This window comes from Schistocerca serialis, chromosome 8, assembly GCF_023864345.2.
Source record: "Schistocerca serialis cubense isolate TAMUIC-IGC-003099 chromosome 8, iqSchSeri2.2, whole genome shotgun sequence".
NCBI lineage: Eukaryota > Metazoa > Arthropoda > Insecta > Orthoptera > Acrididae > Schistocerca > Schistocerca serialis.
Window position 1 is genome coordinate 247,331,710 of NC_064645.1, and position 25,087 is coordinate 247,356,796.

The following is a 25,087-nucleotide window of genomic DNA, read 5'->3' on the forward strand; positions in this document are numbered from 1 at the left end:
CGCATGGCCATTTGTAAGAAGGAAATGAACTTGTGGATCAAGTGATCAACAATGGATGGATGACGTTAGCCATGAAAACTTCCTTGCCAAGAAACATTAACGATGCAGTAACGGGACGAGACGGCCAGTGTGATGACAGGATTTGAAATGCATTGTAGAATGTTTTGACAGGATGTGGCGGAACGGCCTGTGTTGATTGGCATTTACAGCAGCTTTTTTTCCCTTATTACTTTATTAATTGTATTTAGCAGAACCGCGAACTGGTCTGATGACATTCTAAGATGATTAAAATAATTTCTAAATTCTTCCACCGTAGTTTCTCTCAACAAGATCGCTGAGCAATCGAGCTGACGTTTTTTCTTTATCCAGTCACGAACCCAAACACGTTTCTTATTTTTTAATCTTTTTTACATGGCTATATCACGCAAATACGCATAAATTCCGCCACAACTCGTACAGCTGGCAAAACTTTCATCTTCCTTAAGACTATACGGCACTCACAAAGCGACGAAACTGAAGTGCCGCCGCGTCTACAGACATATGCGAAACCATTTGCGTGCAACTCGTTTCACGCTTGGAGTTGCGCACACCAGTGGCGCCGTGTAACCTAGGCTTCCGGCAGCATCCACATTTACCATAGTGCTCAGAGCCATTTGAACCATCCACATTTATCACGTATTGCAACATAGATTACACGTTTAAATCACATAACACACTTTACGCTATACGAACTTTCGTTATTTGCGAGCTGCAAAAATTTGGCCTTCACGTTAGCGCTTCAGGTGTATGATAAAAAGCAAAAAGTTAATTTTTTTTGTGTGTAACGAGAATTTTTATTGGAGTCAGAGATCAAATGCTGATCGTTACCTAATGCATGTAGCCAACTGTAACAAGTGTTCCAGTGATTTCTTATTTCATTGTGTTCAGAGATGTTGGGATCCCTGTCCAATTCACAATTTTTCAGCTCTTTGCCGGTTAGCGTCTATTTTGATTCAAATGATTTGTAATGAACAAAAAATGTGTTTTGCAAGCAGTTTGTGTGTTTATTTACTCTGTTTGGTTTGAAGCAGGCTACGGAAGCTGTGATATTCGTTATGTGTGAGGATGAGACGACAATGAATTACTTGTCTGCAGAATTTCGGAAACAGGTGCTTCGATGTTGAAGACAAAGAGAGCCTTCGTGGATGTCACCGAATTCGTCAGGTGTGAATTTTCTTTAGCGATAACTGCAAATTGTTCAGCGCTGCACAGCATTATGTTCCATTGAGTTAGTTGTATGTTATGTCATTTAAGTTGTATCTTATGTCATTTAATAAAGCGCTTCCAGAAGTGTAACTGTGAAATAGAATGTTTGTCATATTTCGCAGTTCGACAAGTCCTCAGATTATGCTATAGAGTACAAGAGTAGTATCTTATACATTTACTCTCGAATCTTATGAAAACGGAATGTTGGATCATACAGGCATTTTTACAAGTAGTCAGAGTTAACTACTAAAGAAGACATTTGTTTGCTGTCGGGATAAAAACTGAATGATAATATAATGCTAATGTTCTGCGCAAATATTCCTATATGATTATAGAAAAACGGGAGAACTGCGATTCTGTCGCGTCCGTTGTGTCAGCGCAGTATTTGTGTCACAATGATTTTTACAAGAGAATGTTTTGTATTCCCAGGTTTGAGTGTTTGGTACACATTGAACAATTCTTTATTCACACACTTTACTTTATGTGCTTTTTGCAACTAGTTGAGCATTATATAGTTATTGTGGTGTTGTCTGTATTGTCATATGTGTTTAAAGGTAGCTACTAAACACTGACAAATTATTCTCTTTTCTTCCTTAAAGAAACGAGGATGGCTTTTGAGAAATGCCTTTGCAGATTATGTGATTACATAGTGAAATGCAAACGGATTGGCTGCACAACTCATTGACCTTGGAAAAGGCTATCCAAATGATGATTACATTTTCCATAGAACAGAAGAAATTGTGGAACAATTTCAATAGATGATGTCATGAAAGTTGCAGTTGACTATGCAGGTATGTTGTACAATTAATTTTGTGGATAGCAGTTAAGACAATAAAATCATTAGGCCTAACACTAGTCAGTTACTGAGAGGTGTACCTGTCAACGTGAACTGCATGATATAGCTGTTTGAGTTCAACTAATATTGGTTCACGTAGAACAATGACATTTTACACCTCTTTCTGTATGCAAGCATGCCCTCCATATATTTTGTCAGGCAGATACGTGTAGAGCATCAGTTTGGAATACTTGTTGCCAACAACTGAAAAGTCTTTAAATGTATAAAAGGGAAATGGCATTTGAATCCCTTCCTGAAGGGAAAGTGAAAAAGCAAGGAAGAGTTATTAGTGGGAACAGGACTATTTCTGAACCCTGCTCCCATCCCCACTTTTTCCATACATCCACTTGTATAATCATATATTCAAAACAATCTTCTCTTGGGTTGTGCTATTTATGAATAGTGTACAGTCAGAGGAAGATAGTTCCACCATCTGCAACATCATCATAACAATGTAGTGTAAGTTAACTTGCTTTAGGCGAATAAACAATCTTCATCCCATCATAGCCACACCATCTCACTTCATAGTCCCTTGTTATTATTCATTGTCCTGAAATGGACAGAGCAAGTGTCTGTGGTAGGTAAGGGAACTACGGACTGCCTTGATCTATATTACTGCTGTTTATGCTGACAGCTGACCCATAGTTTGTGTCCAGAAATGTTCCCTCATGTTGCACTCTGTGTATCACATTTCAAAAGAAAATATAATTAATATTTGACACAACTAAACAAGAGACAACAGTGAATTCAGAAAATATTGTACATATCTCAGATTATTAGTAAGATTTTTTTATTTAATTGCCAGTGATTTGTATAAATCATTTAAACTTGATGCTGGGTGGATTTCTTGGTCCTTCGCTTTCCCCATTTGAATCAATGTTGTATCTCTGCTGAATATTGATCTTGATGTGAGTGGTACATATTGGCAGTTTCATACAGTCAACTATGAATGTCAGTTGCTGTCCCCTCCTTTCCCCAAATACACAAATTGTTTGTGACAACAATAATTTTCATGGATGTGAAATCAAAAACAGTGTTTTGTCCCCTACAACATTTTAATTCAGCATTTGTCATTTTTATTCACAGTGTTTATACTAATGCACATTGCCATTGGTTTGACTACACAATGCCTGTATTCGACCCTGAGTAGTTCTTAACTGTAGAAGCAAACAATAAATCATTTGAGGTGTACATTTAATAATGGTGCATAACTTCGTATGCACATTTTAAAACTGAACATTTTTCGCCACGAAACCCTCCAACTCTCCCCCTTTTCACCCCACTTTATACCTGAATTTGCTGGAGTGTCAAGGAGATTCCACATTTTAGAGAAGAAATTTCAAATTTGTTTCTTGGTTTTGTTTCTGAGTATTTCTTATTTTGATTAGGCATATGTGACATTCGTTTGTGTGCATTTGCTTTTCAAAATGTGGGACTATAAAGGAAACTTCTATAAAACAGTGTGTACTTTTTGATAAAACTGTGCAAAAATAAAGAGTATTGAGGAATGTGAGAAATAAGAAATTGTGAAATTACTTTGAATATGATCACATGTTTTGAATTGAGCACACTGAGTGTGAGCTATATTATGAAATTTCATGATGATTGTCAAGAATTATACTAACGAATTTGGTTGTAATGGTTAATGTTTGAAATGGAATGAGCAGGCAGATTTCAGTCTAAGGCAATCATACAGCATATGGCATAATGAGAAACACTTGAAATCATACACCCTGCAATACTTTTAATATTGGATTAGGGTGATACTGTTATACTGGATTAATTTGCTTTAGTTTATATTGTTTATAGTTTCTGTCATCTCCTCCCCCTTCTTTTTTTAGATAACAATCTGCTAAATATTAATGTATCTTTATAGAATCACAAGAAGGAATGAAATTAACATTGAAGATATATCTGTGATTTAATGGACATACACATTAAATGAAAAATGTATAGCTTCCTCTGTTTGTAGTATAATTCACCTTTTTGATTCTCAGAATTAGTGGAAATTGACATATATTTGCAGGTTAGGAAAACTGTATAAGGTAAGCTGTTTTACAATGGAAAAAAATAGCAATATTGTCCTTCATTTCTCTTAAAGAACTGTTGTACAGTATGGTAGAGTAGTTGAAGCCATAAGTATTTAAGGAAACATCTGCAGTGAGTACTATTTCATTTATGCTCATGACTGTTTCCCATATTAAAAGTCAAGCAGTAATTTGCATGCAGTCACAATTTCTGATTTGTTATACAACAGTGAAATAGTAATCTAGATCAAGTGCAGTGTTGTTACTTAAATGTTTAGCAGAGCAATGTTGACAGCACTTGCTGAGGTCGATGTTTAATGGTACTGCAAGGGGGGGGGGGGGGGGGGGGGAGAGCAGGAAGGGTGCCTATGTGAGCATTCAATTGTAAGTATCGAAAGAGAGAACAGCAGCCAGAGAAGTGTTTTGCAGCTTGATTGGAAACAGTTGTATCAGATCCTAGCAACAAAGACAAAATTTTCAGTATATTAAAAAGAAAATTGCGAAAGTTCATTAAATCAACACCATAACTGTAGCAATAAATTTGTGGTCCATGATGTATAGCAAAACATGACCCTGTGGACAAGGTCTGTGTAACTATTTACGCTGTTTGATAGGCGAAGGCGAGCTTTTTGTCGTATCATTTCACTTGCTGATATCATCTTTCAACCTAATTTAGCATGCCAACACAACTGTCATTTCAAATAAACAGTAAACAAATTTGTTAATATAAATATTTAAAGATCTTTGCAGGACGCTGTAGGTTCTCTTTGATTACCTACTTTATCCCCCATTGGGTACCAGAAATTAGCATGTTGCCAATGTATGTGTTGTAGAGGCAGATTGCTGTGACTGGCTTCACTCCTGGGCCATACTTGAACCCAACAACAATTATTTTGGCTTCTCATACCTCCCTGCAGAAAAAAAAAGATTTCTTACATTATTGGTAACTATATAAGAAATTGTGTATTGCTGTCTGGTATGCAACCTTTAAAGTGAAAATTATTTTGTTGAAAATTATATCCATTTGATACCAAACACTCGACAGTTTTACTTGTTGACTTTGTAGCGTGTCACCAGCAAAGATTTATTTCACTTGTTCTTAACCTGTGAGTTGGCGTGCCATTTTTTTACAACACGAGTGGGCGCACACCTTAGTATTTACACATTTCAGGAATAGCTGTGTTATGTTACCGAGGTAAAAATGTGTTAGTAATAGAACAGATTAACCTTAGTTCAATTAAACAATGATAAAATAAACTTACATTGTATCAGCTAAACCACTGTTTAATTAAACAATAATAAAATAAACTTTCATTATATTATTTTGTTGCCGAGTACAAGGATTACCCTACAGTAATGACCCACTCGAAGTATTAAACAGAGCAGTTGCATCAGATCCCAGCCAGCTGATTATTTAATTGCTAATTATCTCATATACAAGTGCCTAGTGGGATTGTGCTGCTAGCTCAGAATCTGGGTCATTTTCTTGCTTGGACTGTAAAGATTTTCTGAGTTAACTCACTGTTTATTTTATATTATTGCTGCTCTCTTGGACGTATGGCAACACAATTTATCACAGTGTTAGGTGAAGCAATAATGAAGGAATAGATTTGGGCTCGCAGTTGTGAAACAACGATGGAATACTACAAGGCATTGTTATTCGTGATTGGTGCACTTTGTACATAGGCATGCCTGCTCGAGGGTTAAGTTGTGACACATTTTCTACTTACCTGCACTTCATATGACCAGTAGGCTTGTAGAGCTCTTCAGTGCATTTTAAGAGTCGGAATGTTCCATCGACAACAACAGTGTGTTGCATAACTTGGGGGTCTTACAAATGTAGGGTGGAGTAAGTTTTAATAATGAGTTTGGGGGACAGTGACATTACCAATGCATCCAGATTATTAGTGGACATTAGATGATGTGGCACAGCTACATTGCAGTAGCACAACAGAACTTAAGGATCTCTTTTTCGAAACCTCAAAATTCGCACCCATTCTGACGCTTAAGTTTGAAATTTGTCTCAAAGGTGCGTACAGCCTCCTGTCATGGTGCAAAATCACAGCGCTTGGCTAGCCAACACTACAGATAGCAAGGCCACAGCTCAGAAGTTCCAGTGACATGTAAGGTGGGTTAATGATGTCACATTGGCATGAACTTCACCACAATTCTGGCTAATGCTACCATGGACGCGTCACAGAATGGGAAGATTGTCACAGCCCCTCTTACTCAAATTTCGCCCCTTCTTTTGATGCCTCTGTGATGGAGGTTAGAACCGTGATGCACAGAATTGAAGTCACTTGGTTTTCGCAAGAATTATTGAAGGAAACTTCCAGACACACCACCACTCAGGCCTTGGGGGGGGGGGGGGGTATAAAGGGCCTCGATGAAACCACATCTTTCCCCCACTCTGTCCTGCTACGTATTGCATGGTTAAAAATGACAGTTCGCAGTCAGGTGAACTACAGGTAGACGTTCTTGGCAAACTTTGACTCTGCTGATATCCTTGGATGTTTCAGCACTTCTCTGAGGACATTGTGAGGCTGTGATTATTGCTTTTAAATGAAGATGGTTGAGTTTCTTCCAATTTCTTGATTAAACTAAGCTAGTGACATTGTCATTGACTAGGCGTTAAACCGTAAACTTTCTTTCTTTTGATAATGAATTGTTCTTTTATGAAATAATTTTTAAGCTGGGAAAACATGCGGACTTTATATTTCAGCAGATTAGCCTAATACAGCAAACTTGTACAATACACTCACCATTGTTTGGAGTAACATAGGGGAGAAGATGCACGAAGAATCAAAAAACATGAATGCTCGATATATTTTCAAAGATGTATTCGTTGTTTGAATGTTACTGAAGTTCTTTGCATAGGTACCGTAGGGCTGTTTATTTTTTAAATAGTCTGTGATGTTGGTCTGCTTCTGAGAGGAGTTGACTTTTTTTTACGCTGCATTTCAAATTTTTTTGCAGTAATAATTTCACTTTACTGAAACCCCTTCTGGTCCAGATAGTCTAGAACAGTATCATCATATTGAAATGCGGTACAATGACTGATGAGGTCACTGTCTTCATCACAACTTTCACATTCACTAAACCCCTCTTTGTTTTCATGTGAAGCAGTGGTCTCAATTTCGGCGTCACATTTGTACTGAAAACCGGGTTTACAAGCATAGGTCTTTAGCCACTCAGTCAAGGTTTCTTCATTGGCATCTTCAAAACCATTTGAAACTATTGGTAGATTCATTATTTATACGGTTGTTATGTCTTCATTACTGAAACCTCAAAAATCTCTTTCTTCCATATATGGACGAATTTTCCTCCATGATCAAACTAATGTATGTGGCATGATTTCCTGCCAGGCATTAGAAATCCCATGTATGGCATCTAGAATTTCAAATTCTTCCAGAACAAAACACCACTAAATCATCCTCATCAGCTAGCATTATCAGTAGACCATCCTGGTAGTGTCATTTTCCCAATGCAATTATGCCTTGGTCCATTGACTGTCTAATGGCAGTCATGTTAGGAGGTAAAAACATAGTTATGGTGAAACCATTTTCAGGTATGAGAATCCTCTCATAAGAATGTGAAACAGTATTCTCAAGCAATAGAACAGCCTTGTGTGGCAATTCTTTTTCTTCTAGAAATCATCGAAGTTGTGGTACAGAAGTGTGTGAATCCATAGGGAGTCCTTAGCTGTGATGTCCTCGAATGATCTTTTTTCTCCCAATCACTAGTAGTTTCACTTTGTGGTTCCCAGAAGCACTAGCAGTGCACAAAATTGGAACACATTCTTCATATGATTTATATCCAGGAGCACAAACTTCACTCTTACAAGCAAGGGTTCTGGCTGGGAGACATTTCCAATACAGTCCACTTTTCATCTGCATTATTTAATCATCATATAAAGTTGATCGTCGGTAAAGCAAATGCCAGACTGAAATTCATTGGAAGAATCCTAAGGAAATGCAATCCGAAAACAAAGGAAGTAGGTTACAGTACACTTGTTCGCCCACTGCTTGAATATTGCTCACCAGTATGGGATCCGTACCAGATAGGGTTGATAGAAGAGATAGAGAAGATCCAACGGAGAGCAGCGCGCTTTGTTACAGGATCATTTAGTAATTGTGAAAGCATTACGGAGATGATAGATAAACCCCAGTGGAAGACTACTTATACCTCCCGAGGAGATCACAAATGTAAAATTAGAGAGATTAGAGCGTGCACGGAGGCTTTCAGACAGTCGTTCTTCCCGCGAACCATACGCGACTGGAACAGGAAAGGGAGGTAGTGACAGTGGCACGTAAAGTGCTCTCCGCCACACACCGTTGGGTGGCTTGCGGAGTATCAATGTAGAGAGATGCTCCGTAGCTCGGTATGGGCTTTTGTTGAAGTTTCGAGAACATACCTTCACCGAGGAGTCAAGCAGTATATTGCTCCCTCCTACGTATATCTCGTGAAGAGACCATGAGGATAAAATCAGAGAGATTAGAGCCCACACAGAGGCATACCGACAATCTTTCTTTCCATGAACAATACAAGACTGAAATAGAAGGGAGAATGTATAGAGGTACTCAAGGTACCCTCCACCACACACCGTCAGGTGGCTTGCGGAGTATGGATGTAGATGTAGATTATTAATTTGGTCTGGTGTGAAATTTTCCTCTCCCCCGAATTTCTGGAACTCTTCCTGGAAGGAATCAACAGCAACATTTGAAGTAACCTGCTCTCCTTTCATGATAAGTTCGGGAATCTGTGATATTGTTTGAATCTGGTTAGCCATCCAGATGAGGCATTAAACTGTCCCTCTAACTCTATAACTTCAAGAAAAAATTTAGTTTTTTGAGCGCACATTGCGCCTGAAAGACTGACACATTCTGTTCGTTTTTGGCTGAAACATTGCAAAAGAGCGGCATCTAATTCACCAAATGTAAATCTCTTCATGCTTTTACATATAGGTGGTCCAGAAATAGTCATATTTCCTGACAAAATTCTGTCTTTTCTGCTTATTCTTTTTAAATGTCCCTAACAGTATGCATACCAATACCATAATTTGTACTTAGTTTTGCAGCAACTTCTCCCTTCTCAAATCTTTCAGTTATTTCTAATTATTGTTTTAATGTCGACAAATATTTATTTCGTTCCTCCAACAATGGAAAATCCAGGATGGAATATAACAATATGAGAGACGGAAAGTTGCCACTCACCATATAGTGGAGATGCTGAGTCGTGATAGTTACAGCAAAAAGATTCACACAATTCTAGCTTTCGGCCATTAAGGCCTTTGTCAGCGGTAGACACACATACATACACTCTTTCAAATGCAACTCGCACACACATCTGCAGTCCACTGTTGACAAAGGCCTTAATGGCTGAAAGCTATAATTGTGTGAATCTTTTTGGTGTGCTTATCATAACTCAGCATCTCTGCCGTATGGTGAGTGGCAACTTTCCTTTTCTGATATTGATATTCTTTTATTTCTCCATCATTTTTGTTACAAATATCCTTTAATGTGCTTTGTTGACACTTACATGCTGATTAACACCAGAAAACTGTTTGTTTTCAGTTTACATAGAACAGGCTGGCCGATAACAATGGAAACAATACTTAAACGACTGAAATTGCATTTATTGTCACACAGGGGTTGTTTATTGCTGTTTGCTAGAGAAAATATTGCACATCATTTTTTTAGATGCACGAATAATCTGCACGCGAATAATTGAGAGTACACTGTATGTTGTTGTCAATAGATTGTAACTACTGAATTGTAGTATACATGTTCTAAAACTTTAATTAGCTATTTCTATGTATTTTAAAAGTTATTGAAAGCAACAGCATGAAAATGAGTTTCATTCAGATGAACTAATGATCATGTAACCTCAGTGTCATTAGTTCAGGCCTATTCCTTAGGTATTGTAATCAGATGTGATGCCACAACAGCAGAATGTTCCCACAAAAAACATGTTGGTTGATTGAACTGAAAACAAGTGAAGTTAGCTTTGGCAGCAATGTGTGATGATTGTAGAAAAAGAGGAAGAAGAAGATTATATGTAGCCCTATTGGCAATTAGAAATCTCTCTTCCTCAGTAATAAAGCACCCTGCAAATTCTCAAAATGAAACTAACCATATTTTTTAAGAAATTGTGTGGACTTCTTCAGTGGTAACACTGGTTCCCGTCACATCACCAAAGATAAGTGCTGATGGGCTTGGTTAGCATTTGATTGTGTCACTGTCTGGGTCTGCCAGCTGCTGTTGGCAAGCAAGTTGCACTTAGCCCTTGGGAAACCAATTGCGGAGCTGCTTTATTGATAAGTAGCGGAACCAGTCACAAAAAAATGGTTCAAATGGCTCTGAGCACTATTGGACTTAACATCTGAGGTCATCAGTCCCCTAGAACTTAGAACTACTTAAACCTAACTAACCTAAGGACATCACACACATCCATGCCTGAGGCAGGATTCGAACCTGCGACCATAGCAGTCGCGCGGTACCAGACTGTAGTGTCTAGAACCGCTCGGCCACCCCGGCCGGCCCAGTCACAAAAACTGACAATGGTTGGGAGAGCGGTGTGCTGACTGCATGCCCCCCTATATCGGCATCCGGTGACGCCTAAGGGTTGAGAATTACATGGCCACCGGTTGGTAGCTTTAGGCCTGTTTGGGCAGTGTTGGTTTTCTGTGTGTACTTGCATCACCGATGGTTAGTGGTAACTACTGCTGCTAGCAGGGCGAGCACACAACCTGTTAAATGGCTCGTCTGCACAGGGGTTTTGTTGCACACGGTTGCTTTATGCCCTTACATAAATTATTCTACATCTACATCCATACTCCGCAAGCCACCTGACGGTGTGTGGCGGAGGGTACCTTGAGTACCTCTATCGGTTCTCCCTTCTATTCCATTCTCGTATTGTTCGTGGAAAGAAGGATTGTCGGTATGCCTCTGTGTGGGCTCTAATCTCTCTGATTTTATCCTCATGGTCTCTGCGCGAGATATACGTAGGAGGGAGCAATATACTGCTTGACTCTTCGGTGAAGGTATGTTCTCGAAACTTTGACAGAAGCCCATACCGAGCTACTGAGCGTCTCTCCTGCAGAGTTTTCCACTGGAGTTTATCTATCATCTCCGTAACGCTTTCGCGATTACTAAATGATCCCGTAACGAAGCGCGCTGCTCTCCGTTGGATCTTCTCTATATCTTCTATCAACCCTATCTGGTACGGATCCCACACTGCTGAGCAGTATTCAAGCAGTGGGCGAACAAGCGTACTGTAACCTACTTCCTTTGTTTTCGGATTGCATTTCCTTAGGATTCTTCCAATGAATTATATGATCATTCCATTTTAAATCACTCCTAATGCGTACTCCCAGATTATTTATGGTATTAACTGCTTCCAGTTGCTGACCTGCTATTTTGTAGCTAAATGATAAAGGATCTATCTTTCTGTGTATTCGCAGCACATTACACTTGTCTACATTGAGATTCAATTGCCATTCCCTGCACCGATGTATCAAAGTGGCTAAGAGGTCAGCTAGTGTAATACAGATATATATGAGTAATTAACCAATGAAATCGAGAATTAAGGATATTAATGTATGTTTAGCACACGTTAGATTTATATAGTTGCTTTATTCATAGAAACTTGCTTAACTATGAATGGTGGTCCTACACATTGTGGTCCAGTCAAGTCTGTAAATAGTTTTAGCATAGCAGTGGCAGGCAATAAACAGTTCACTACATCACATTCGCTGTAATCCCACTATGTTCACAGCTCACATACTTATAACCCAAAGATTAGCTGCTGAACAATCCTGTATGCCTGACCCTGCCTCGGAATCAAAATGCGTGTGATCCCACGCTGTTGTACCCCACCTTATCCGTTTGGCTCCCAAACACCAGACCATGATCTTTGTCTTGTGTCTCTGTTCTGTGCTTTGTCATGTGACACACTGCTCCTGTCAAATTAACACCTATATACCTGACCAACATTTGTTTAGAAACACTTTTCACAATACACAAATACTTAAACCTAATACATTACACAGTTCTGTACAAGCTTATTCTATCACATACTATTGTATTTTCTCATTACAAATATTTTTGTTTCAATATATTGCATGAACTGGAACAGCAGTCGCTTGTTAAAATGCCTACTTAATTCTTTGTTGCACATTTTGCATTACGTTATTCAAATCCTTCTACATGCATTAATACGTAAAATTTTTATCAAATGAATGTAGAAAATGAAACATCGGTACAAATTACCCATGAAAAGGCTAATAGTTTTATGTATTTGTGGATGACTCCATTTTAGGCGCAGAGTTTCACCTGTTGTATTACATCCTTGTTACATTTATTATATGTCTATATTAAGTCTACTTTTCTCCTGTTACAGTCATATGGACAACACATTATAATTTTAAGTAAAAGACACAATATTCTCCACTTTGCTACCAAATATTTTGGATGCCAGGTATGATACAGCAAGCAACCAAGAGCAGCTTCATTAACAAGTTTTTGTTCCCCGTCACAGACTGTAGCTTAAAGTGCTGTCCATGCACTGCCCAGTATGTGGAATACAGCAGGTGCTGGCAGTTTGTCATGTCAGGTTGGAGGTACACAGGCAGAATGGTCTGTTCTGTATTTGAATTTGTGAGTGATTTCATCTGAAATTCGAAATCGTGGTTGCACAAAGAGAGAGACCTCATCTGAGGTTTAGATTAGCATGGAAAGTTATAATTTTTATTGATGTAAGGGGAGCTAGTGATGAGAAAATACAATCCCCTAAAATTGTGGTGTCTGAAGAGTACTGTTGGTTAGCCACTGCTGTGGTACATGATTTCCTATGTGTCAGTGTACGTATTTGGTCCAGATATGACATTTTTTTTCCCTCAACGATATTATTTACTTGCACTTTAACCACAACGTTTTTTTTTTTTGTAGATTGGTGTCTTAAAAACTATTACTTATATTGTGGAAGGAAATCATCTTATTTATTGCATTTATGTAAATCAGTTCTATGAATGATTACAAAAGTTTGAAGCAGTGATATTTGTTTTTTAATTGAAAGTTTTCTGTTAGATCACTCAATAGAACAATCTAGACAGAAAATATTCATTGAAGTGCAACTTGGTGCCACTCTTGTTTATACTGTCAGGTCACACAAATGATGTCTTGAACAGATGAACTGTTTACAAGCAAGAGAAAAAGGAATTAAAGTAGTAGGAATAATTATATTTTTTGTTGCATGTGACTGTCTTTCTCTGTTCATAACATGTTTTCTCTGATTTAGTTTTCTGTTTACTTTGTAAGGCATGTCACTGTGTTGTGCTTCTGGTGGAGTATGCTCTAATATCACACACCAAATTATTTGATACATCATTTGTGCCATGTAGGTGTTTATTATGGCAAAGGAAAAATCTCCTGTAGTACCTGGTAATCAGTGTCTGGATTTCTCTCAATTAGCCTTTAGATTCTCAACTCTTATGTCTTTGTCAGCTGCTTGTGTCTCAGTAGGCAGTGTATGTGGATTAAGTTCACTCATTCAGTCTCCGTAATGTGTGGAAGACCCGGTGCAAGACCTGCCCAGTACACACACACACAGCATTTCCTACTCCAGTCCTGCCACAGGCTTATCTTACATCATCAGAGGAAGGGCCACCTGTGAATTCAGCCAAGTCATATACCAATTGTGCTGCAACCACTACACAAGTTTCTGTGTCAGTATGAAAATTGACATGCTGTTCACCAGGATGAATGGCTACTGCCAGTCTGGCCAAGAACAAAGCTGACCACCCAGTGGCACAACATGCACCTGAGCACCACATTCTCCAATTCAATGGCTGCACCACAACCTACATCATTGGTACCCGTCACTCTGGCATTATCTTTTCTAAACTATGCAGGTGGGAGGTATCCTTGCAACACACTTGCCCTTGATCTCTGCCATCCCACTGTCCCCTCAGCCTCTACCCAACATTTTCCCCTTCTTCTGTCCTGTCAGCTCCTCCCAATCCACACATCATCGTTTTCTGTACCTTACCGGCACTGGTACCAATGTACCACATGCCTCACCTGTGTACCTGCCACCCCTCCTGCCCATGTTCTCCATTCAAGCCACAGCCTCAACCCTCTATTCAACCCATCAGATACAAATCCCACCCTAGGCTACCTGCTGAACTGCAATCCCAGTGTTTGTGTGTCCAGCCAGCACAATGGATGGGCACTTACTTGCATGGGTGTTTCTGTGTATACATTTGTACTCTAGCTCATCAGAGCCTTTTCTCTCTTTAGTATGTGCCTGTCGATCAGTCAACGCTTGTGCTATTTGGTGAATGGACTCCTTTACTCCTAAATTATTTCAGTTCTGTCACAACTTTCATATATTCTTAACAAAAAGCTCATTTCTGTGGCTTAGTACATCTTGCATACAGAAAACAGCAAGTCTGATGTGAACTAAGACTTTTATTGTATTGTTTCACATCAAGACTTAATCTTACACAGTGTGGGCTAATTTCTTTGCACATTTGGTGTATCAAGTGAGTGAGTAACTAGAGCATCAAAAGTAAAGGAATTACAAGATAGCAAATAGCAAACTTTTTCACAAGTAAATATCAAGTTGCTAATACAAATGACATGGCACAACACAATTACGTGGGTTGTCACATAAGTCCTTTGCAGTTTTCCAGAACCATTATAAATAAACTATTTTTATTTTTAAACTGATTGCTGCATTTACATATGACAGGCATTCTTGAAACTCTACTGCAAATCACAGATTTACAATTAAAATGAAGTCTTACATAGCACATTATTTTCGATGCACATCTACAGCAAGATAAGACAGTCCATGAGCGCTGATGTAAATGTCACAACAAATGTGCCTATTTTGTGGATAATGATGCAGTATTACAGAGACTGAGTCAGTGAACAAGTGTCAAAATGATACTTTTTCAATTCCTACAGAGGACATTTGCTTGTTTTGTAATGCATATGAACAGTTTATTGAGACACAAGCAACTGACAAAGACATAAGAGTTGAGTTTCTGAACAATATTTTAGTTCAATTGGCAAAGATGAAAAGAGTAAGAGAATCTATATGCTAATTGTGAGAAATCCGAACATTGATTACCAGGCACTTACAGGAGATTCTTCCTTTGCCACAATAAACAGCTACTTCACACAGATGATGTATCATATAATTTGGTGTGTGGTATTTGAGCATACTCCACCAGGAGCACAACACAGTGACATCAGGAGCACAACACAGTGACATGTCCGACAAAGTAAACAGAACACTAAATTGGAGAAAACATGTTATGAATAGAGAAAGACAGTCTTGAGCAACAAACAAAAATATAATTATTCCTAGTATTTTAATCCCTGTTTCTCTTTCTTTCAAATGGCTCATCTGATCAAATGATACCATTTGTGTGAACTGAGAGTGTATACTAGAGTGGCAACAAATTGCACTTCAATGAATGTTTTCTGTCTAGATTGTTCTGTTGAGTGATCTAACAGAAAACTTTCAATTAAAAAACAAATATCAAATCTTCAATCTTTTGTAATCATTCATATAAGTGATTTACATAAATGCAGTAAATAAGATGATTTTCTTTCCATTATTGGAAGTAAAAAAATAGTTTTTAAGATGCCAATCTAAAAACCTTTTCATTAAAGTGCGAGTAAATAATATTGTTGAGGGGAAAAATATCATTTCTGGAGCAAATACATACACTGACATATAGAAGATTATTTACCGCAGCAGTGAACAACCTGTAGTAATCTTTAGCCACCACAGTTTTAGGTTAATGCGTTAAATGTGTTTTTTAATGGTATTTTTAAGTGTCAGGAATCTTGCCTTTAGTCTTTAGCTGATTAACTATAGCTAAGTGGTGATCTTATGAAGTCAGTACAAGAGTTTAACATTTTACTGGGAAAGTCAGTCTTGCCAGGAGAATTACCACATTTTGTAATATTCACATGTGTTGTATTTTTTAAAACTGCGGGCCATCGGTAGTGGTGTATACAGTATTGATAAAGCAAATTAAATTCGGTTACATTTGATTGATTATTATTAGTCAAATTGTCGCTGCCAAAGTGAGGAAATAATGTTTGATGGCCAACAATTTCTGTGTGTTGTCATTTTTGCCATAGCAATTGTTTTGATTCTAGCTTTTGCTCAACTATGAAATTTATTCAGGGCGCCCATTACTGGTTAATAGTGTTCCGAATTGTTTTTGCTTTGTTTGTAGTGTGTGTTAATTTTTACACACAATGCATGTATTTTGCTTTTTAGAAAAATGACTTGCATATTTTGCAGTTTAGATTTGGCTCTGAAATGTAAAGAGGTGTGTAAACTTGGAACACGGTGCTTTAAATCCAGGCAAAGTCGCGGAATGGGGTATACTGATCATGAGACTGAACAAGAAGCTGCACTATTTATTTATTTAATTCGAGATAGCCGTACTTATGCCACACAATTTTAAAATGTCGTTACATATTTAAAACTTTGAAATATATAAAATATAAAATGCCAAATTGAAAATTACAGTTGCTATAAATAATGTTTCCTTTGAAAAAAGGTTCAAACAATTTGCTTCTTAATCTTTGCCCGATCTGGGCTTGTGTTCTGTATGCAGCAGTTTTGTTCTTGATAAGGCATTAAACATGATATTCCTTCTGCTTGTGACTTGAAAAGAGCCTTCTGCGGCTGGCCAGAGGGGCCGAGTGGTTCTAGGCACTACAGTCTGGAACCGCGCGACCACTACGGTCGCAGTTTCGAATCCTGCCTTGGGCATGGATGTGTGTCCTCAGGTTAATTAGGTTTAAGTAGATCTAAGTTCTAGGGGACTGATGACCTCAGAAGTTAAGTCCCATAGTCCTCAGAGCCATTTGAACCATTTTTTGAGCCTTCTGGCATAAATAAAACAATGGAAAATCCAGGATGGAATGTAACAATATTGTGAAAAGGTAAGTTGCTACTCGCCATATAGTAGAGATGCTGAGTCGCAGAAACCCACAACAAAAAAAAGGATTGTTGGCTGATTGGCCGAAAGCTTTGTTTGTGACAGTCTTTTTGTTGTGCCTATCTGCCCTTCAGGCATAAAAATACATGGCAGTTCAGAAAACTGCAGGTAGATCTGAAAGTGTTGCAAACACACCACAAAACTTTATACTGTTAGTAATTGCCAATGTAATTTGGGTAATATGGAGATGTCCTGCATTCGATATAATTTTATAGCATTTTCATTGTTTTCTTTGGCAGCGCTTGCAAATTGAATATCAGTAATGTAATATTGAAGTCTAACTTCATATTAAACTCCAGTAATCACTTCCATAAAATAAAAGTACTGATCTTGTTTTGTGTGTGGGTTATTTCAAACCCAGTTATGCAGGCTGAAATTGTTAATATAATAGTTTTGTATTGTATAGCATAGCACAGTTAGGACTGAACCTAATGTTAATTTAATATTTGTCCCTCACTTTCAAATTTGTTTTGCTTGGCTGGAATTTCTGACATAAATTATGCTACCATATTTTCTATATCATGGGTTATTATCAAGGTTTCTAACTTTGTTGGTATTTGTTAGGTCACCTTATATGTTAACCCTTTGACTGCTGGAGGCATGCCACCTGCTAGGCGCACTGAGGCGCCGTGGCCTGTGGTGTAATCCATCTACCTGCACTGTGTGCCTGTCCCTTGGAGCTGCCACTGGGACTGGATCGGTCCGCTGTCCAACCTGCCCTGTGCTGAATATTTCTCTGCTGAATACGACTTGTGCAGAGCCAGTATGAATTTTTGGCAACTTTGAGCTGTAATATGTTGGGCAATAGGTTTTGTAAAGAAATAAAATTTGGCCATCTTGTACAACTTTATGCATTCTCTTAAGAATAATAATGAAAAGAATTTTACGAACCATATTAAGCCAGAAAATTGTAGGTAAATGGGCCAAAAAAATTAGTGCCCGAAAAAATTTCAAAGTTTGGCTTCTTGCATCTCCTGAACTAATATTATGACGAACGTGAAACTTGGCATGTAGTAACTTAACAACACAAGGTTCTTAAATAGAAAGTTTCATTTCCATAGCACTTTTCAGTACTGAATGAATTAAGTGCAAAATTGAAGATTTAGTAAAAACGTCTAAAATGCAGTATTTTTGTAGTGACTTTGCTAAAAAACTAGCTATATCCGGATTCCGCTCCAGCTACTGCTGGGTCTGGGTGCTGGGGAGTCCTCTCCATTTTGCTCGGTCCTCCCGCCACTTTTCTTCCTCTACTTGCTGCCATGTCACAGCTCTCCTTTCCACAGATATTCTCACTCCCATTTTCCACCGTGTTCTTGGGCACCCTCTAGGTCTTTTCCCTTCCATCTTTAGTTCTTCCATAATTTTGGGGAGTCCCTGCCCATGCATCCTCTTAACATGCCCATACCATCTTAATCTCTTTTTCTCAATTTATTTTCTCATACTTTCTTGTTTAAGGTCCTTTCTAATCTCTACATTCCTTACTCTGTCCTTTCTTGTTTTTCCCTTAACTGCTCTGAGAAATTTCATTTCCCCTGCTTGCCGTGTACTCCAGTTCCTTTCTGTCATTGTCCATGTTTCTCCACCATAGGTGACAATAGGGAAGTAATAATTGTTATACATAAGGAGTTTTGCTTTTTCTGATTTCCAAATCAGGTGTTTTATTGTTTGGTAGAAATTGCCTCAGTTCTGTAACCTCCTATTAATGTCGTTAGGTATTTTTCCATCCCTAGATATTTCACTTCCTAAATAAGTGAAACTTTCTACCACTTTGAGGGGTTCTCCATTCAAGGTAATATTTCCATTGATCCCTTTCTCTCTTCCAAATACCATTACTTCACTCTTATCTTTATTTATTTTTAATCCATACCTTTTCATTATTTCCTTCCACGCATCAAGTTGTAACTGTATGTCTACCTCTTTATCACCCCATATTACCATATCATCTGCAAAAATCATCTTTTTGTCTTTTTGTTTTACTATATCTTTAACTGCCCTATTCATTCCCTCCACCACAACATTAGAAAGTGCAGTAGATAGAATACTTCCTTGCTTAAGTCATTGTCTTGTTTCGAAGTATTCAGAGTTCCCCAATGGTATTCTAATTCTACAATTGTGTCCTCTGTACATTGTCTTTATTACATTAATGTATCCATCTTCTGTATCTATCTTCTTCATTTCTTTTTCTTCACTTCTTCCGAGAGTCTTTCCCTGGTAACGGAGTCATATGCCTTTTCTATGTCTATAAAAATCATTGTCACCCTTTTGTTATACTTCCAACTTTTCTCCATCAGTTGAAGGACAGAATATATCAGGTCGATCATGCTTCTTCCTTTCCTAAACCCATGCTGTTCTCCACTCAGCTCCTTTCCTATCTTTTCACTTATTCGATTTAGTAAAATTCTTTCAAAATTGTTGTGCAGTCAATCTATTGCACTCTAAATTTCATTTTCATCATGCGTTCACACTACTAGATATGCTAACCAGAAGTTTACATTGATTTCGGGCCTGATTTTCACACCCCACTTTCACTCCAGTTGTACAGCTTGGTATGTTTTACAGAGCACAGTTTTTTAGACTTTGTAAAAACTATAGAGGAATAACCCTTATGGGTCATACAGCCAAGATTTATCTAAAAAACTGTGCCCTGTAAAACATACCAAGTTGTACAACTGGAATGAAAGTGGGGTGTGAAAATCAGGCCCGAAATCAATGTAAACTTCTGGTTAGCATATCTAGTAATGTGAACGCATGATGAAAATGAAATTTAGAGTGCAATAGATTGACTGCACAACAATAAGGAATAAAAATTTTTATTCCCCTACTATTTTCCAATAATCTACAAATTAGTCGAGAAGGTGTTGATTTTCATGAAAGGATGGAAACAGGGTATATTCGATACTTCTTTTTCAAATACCACTTTCTACTAATGCTTCAAAGCAGGTCTCATTTGAACAACAAATTTTAAGCCTCCCACCCTCCCCAGAACAATGAGTTTAATGTTCAATATTGGCTAACAACAGAGGCAAAGTAAGAAGAAAAATCGCACTGAGAAAAGAGTTTTTACTTTAGCATGTTGTTTCTCATTGATCAAAGGCGTTTCAATCAGTTATGGAAAACATGTTTTGCACAAGTAGACCAATGCGTCTACATTTGTACTACTAAGGATAAAAGAATATAACTGTCCATGTTACATGTTAATAATTTAAATGTATCGTACACAGATTAATATATGGGTTTTGTTATACTGGCGTAATATACTCAGCGTAATCACATTCGCCACGGTACAGGTATTGCGCACTGGCGAAGTTAAAAATGGATTTTTTTTTTTTTAGTAATTCCTTCAGAAACATCACTAAATTTTCTGAAATTTACTTCCAAATAGTTAGGAATGCTTCTTTGTATGATAAGTCTCAAAGCAGGGTACAACACATAATGGAAAATTGGAAGTTTTGCATTGGTATCTAGTTTACCAGTGCACTTTCTGTTTTGTGCAAACTCACGATAACAGCCGGAAAATGTCTCCCTGTGATCGCAGAGGATTCTCGTCATCGTAATGCCTTCCCCTACCAGCTTTTGTGCTTTCTGTAGCGTATTTTTCCACAATCTCCCTTACAAGAGAAAGGTGAAATTCTGTGAATGCCATTTTTCGCCCTGTTGCCGACTGATCGAGAGCATGAGCATTTAGAATGTACAAATTCAGAATGTGAAAAAAATATTTCTTATACCACTTCACAGTCTTATGTACTGATCCCACTGAGCTCAATAACATGTCACAACGGTCAACTGCACCCATACTTGAATTGTAATCTACAATACATTGCGCTCTTTCTTTATTTTTTTGCCAGTATTTCTGTCAGTCTCCTCTGTTTCAACCATTTGTGTTGTATGACTTGTGGTCAACAAGTACACCTCTCTCTTATTGCACCACTTGGTAGTGGGGACTTTGTCAGTGGACCTAAACTCTGTTTCTCCTCATTTTAATTTCTTCTGCAGTTTTGCCATGTTGCGCCTATTCTTATGAACAGTGCCACATGTGGCTGTTCCATGGTTGTAAAGCCAGAGGAACAGCTCCAGGCTGGAGCACCAATTATCGACATATAGAATATGACCCTGTTCCAGGTAGGGTCCCATAAGAGTTGCCACTACGTCGCCACTTCTCCCCAAATTGCGGAACCCAATTGCTGTTGCTGCGCCTGTATATACAGTAAAATCTAAAATATACCCAATCTGACAGTCACACAATACAAATGTATTTATTCCGAATCTACTTCACTTGGTTGGAATAAATTGCTTAAAAGATAATCGTCCTTTGAACAGCAACAGACTGTCATCTATACAAAGCTTGTGATGTGAGTGAAATGAATTGCAAAATATCTTATGAACTTTGTCAACAATCATCCTAATTTTAAATAGACTGTCGCCTCCAGTACTCGCAGAGTTATCACTGAAGTGTAATGTTCTCAGAAGTAGACAAAAACGGTCTCGGGACATAATTTTGCTGAAAATTGGTGTGTTCAAAAGTGTCTCTCTGGACCAATAATCACTTAATTTTTACTTCTTAACTTGCGCCATTAGAAGGCAAACAGCAACAAAACAATACATTTCGTCAAATCCAGTGTCTTTCCACTTTGACAACCGAGAATTCACAGATTCTGTAGTATTTTGTCTGGTGTAAACCTAAAAACGATTTGTTTTGTCTGCAATAAATTGCAACAGTTCTTGAGACGTAAATATCACAAAAAATGAAAGAATGCTTGGGTCAGTATCTAATTGACATTTGTGTCCTGAACTGGAGTCATCGAAGTAATGGTTTAACGGCTGGAAATCGGTTACTTTCCAGTCAAATGTGTCACTTAAGTGCGTTCTTTTCCGAACCGTTTCACTGTCACTTTCTGATTCCTCAGATTCAGAGGGACTGCTGACTGTAATTCTTGCTCTCCCCTCTGATATAAAGGGCTTAGGACTACAGCCTTGAGATTCTGTTGAACTCTTCACAGTTAGCAATGTCCGATAATTCACATTCACTGTCACTCTTAGTGAGCATATACAGGATTTCTTTATCTGTGTAACCACGGCAGCGTGACATTTCTCATGTAGAAAACAAGAAAACTTATGAAAATACAGTAATCTAATTCGAATTCTGCAAAGAGGGAACACAGCAACAATCATATAAGCACTCTCGAACTATACAATCAGACCATTGAACAACTACTGGAAGAGCAGGGCGGAAAGACAGCTCTGCGTGTATACATGTCTGTAGCGCTCAGGGAACTGTTACTAGTGTGCCTAAACTCGTCCCTAGCAGTGGGAAGGCCGATGATGTGGGATGCGTAAACACGTCCTTAGCGATGTAGGGAAGATCCAAGGTCGCGCATATACGCCTCAGGTGCGCCAGGGGAACAGCGAGGCATTAAGAGTTACACGTCCCCAGCAGTCAAAGGATTAATGTGTCCACCTGACTGAAGGATGAATATGTATCTTTCTCATACCGCTGCTCTCTCTCTCTCTCTCTCTCTCTCTCTCTCTCTCTCTCTCTCCGTGTGTGTGTGTGTGTGTGTGTGTGTGTGTGTGTGTGTGTGTGTGTGTGGTAAAATATGTATATAGAGCTGTGTGGGAGGGATATGTTTATAATTTTGGTTTGTGTGCTTGGTAAATTGCCCATATTTGCTTTTGGTTACATTATCTATTGTTATGATTAATGTATTAATTGCATAGATTTTAAGCTTGTGAGTTAATGATATTTGTTGTTTTAATGTTACAGAGGCCTCAAAGTGCAGATACTGTCCAAGCACGTGACACGAAAAGATATAAGTGCACACAATGTTCCAAAGCATTTGCAAACAGCTCATACCTCACACAGCATACTAGAATTCATTTGGGTATCAAGCCATACCTGTGTGAAATATGTCAGAGAAGCTTCACTCAACTCTCCCATTTGCAGCAGCACATCCGTACCCACACAGGTGACAAACCGTATAAATGTCCTGAGCCAGGCTGCAGCAAGGCTTTCTCTCAGCTGAGTAATCTTCATAGTCACTCTCGTTGCCACCAGACGGATAAGCCTTTCAAATGCAACTCATGCCATAAATGTTTTGCAGATGAGCCCTCCCTCATAGAACATATTCCCAGACACAAGGAGTCTAAACACTTGAAGACCCATATTTGCCAATATTGTGGGAAGTCGTACACACAGGAAGTGCATTTGGCGAAGCATATGCAGAAACATGCAGATAGGACAGACAAGATACCACCTTTATCAGGTGCTGAACCGAATGTTCCAGCAAATCCACAAGGCAGTGAAGCAGATGGCTATTCGGCTATTGACCTTCAGACATATTGGGCCAAGGTATCTCCAGATTTCAGTAACGTTTTGTCCGAGGCTGCTGCACGGGAAAATATGGCCTTGCGACAGATGAATAATTCCCCATTTACAGAACAGCGATCTGCAGCATCCCAACTTCGTGACCTTCTTGAGCAAGGCGTGACACACCAGCCACAGGATGAAGACACTGATCGCAGTGGAAACAATGGAGAGAGTGCTGATGATGTGGGTGAAAATCTGGTCACGAAAGATCATAGCCCCAGAGATGCTATAAGTACAGTTAGGCTACCAGTGCAGACATCTGAATCTCAACAGTGCTCGGTATCTGTTCCTAATCCTACTTCTGTTTATTCCATCTCTCGGAGTGAAACTTTCGCATCTTCAAATCTTCCCCCATTCCAGACTGTAAGCGGGCTCATGCACGTTAATCACCTTACCCAGCACAACCAGCATGTGAATCCTGCCTCACAGGTGATGACGTCTGCTCCACAGTATCTATCTTATGTAGCTGTTCCTTTGCCTCAGCATGGTGCGTTTCCGTCGACAGTAAGTCAATTTCCATTGTCAGCTGGTGTTGTGTCTGATGCTCCAAAAACCACATCCAACACATTTCCTAATCAACTTATCTCTTTGCAACAAATTAAAAACTATGCCCAGCAGCCCCTCTCTTCATCTCTATCAAGTGAACGTCTTTTGGGCATTAAGGAAGAAATTGATTAGCAGCATGCTGCCAGTAATGCAAAAGGTGTTATTGTAGGAGTGTTCAGTTTGATAAACAGTGGAATATACCGGTGTGATTATTTAAAAAATCTGACAGAAATGACCCAGTTGCTACTCCGATTTGGATAGCAATGCAGAAGTGAGTGTGGTGTGCACAGTTCTTTTAATGAAATGTGATTAGGTCTTTCTTTTTTGTTTGTATTAAAAGAAATATATTAATACATTTAGTGCCATTTTTACATGCTTGAATGTAAAACTGACTGGAGTTTAATAGACAGAGCATAAGTTTTTATCTATGATGTCTGATTAATGCCATTCACTGCTGTGTAGTGTTGTGCCAAATATTGGCGTGAGTGACTGTTATGAACTTTGTTTTACCTCAGATGCAATCCAGGTAAAGAGAGAATGGATTAATTGCCATTTACTTTTTAAATATACTATGTATATGTAGAATTTAAATATATATATATTTTACTATGAAATTGTCATGACTTCATAATTAAATAACTTACTCATATTTGAAGCATGGTAACACTAAGACTGATTTTTATGTCTATTTTTGTCTAAATGATGTGGCTGTTGTACCAAAGTTAAGACATCAGTCTAAAAGTATTGCAAATGTTACAGATAATAAAAGGTTTTAATTGTGTTCTTATTACCATTTGTGGCAATTACATGACATAATTTTATCTGTTTCGCAAGAAAAGTTCCACAGGATTTAAAACTCTCATTAATGATAGTATTAAATGTAACAAAATATTGTGTTATGGGTCACCAATACTGTGATTACATGCATGTAAATATGAGGTGTTACTCTTGAAAGACTGGAGCTATTTGTAACATGCATGTATTTGGAAATTTTAAAATGAAAGTTGTTATTAATTATAGCTGTATTTTAGTATGAA

At 38.3% G+C, this 25,087-nt stretch overlaps 1 protein-coding gene across 1 annotated transcript; it reads left to right on the forward strand.

The window, feature by feature from the left end:
- The first annotated feature begins 956 nt into the window (after nt 1-956).
- Nucleotides 957-25,087, forward strand: LOC126416435 (zinc finger protein rotund-like). The gene is made up of 3 exons (XM_050084157.1): nt 957-1,203; nt 1,845-2,036; nt 22,902-25,087. Exons 2-3 carry the CDS (start codon nt 2,031-2,033, stop codon nt 24,180-24,182), a joined length of 1,287 nt encoding a protein of 428 aa, XP_049940114.1. The 5' UTR covers nt 957-1,203; nt 1,845-2,030; the 3' UTR covers nt 24,183-25,087.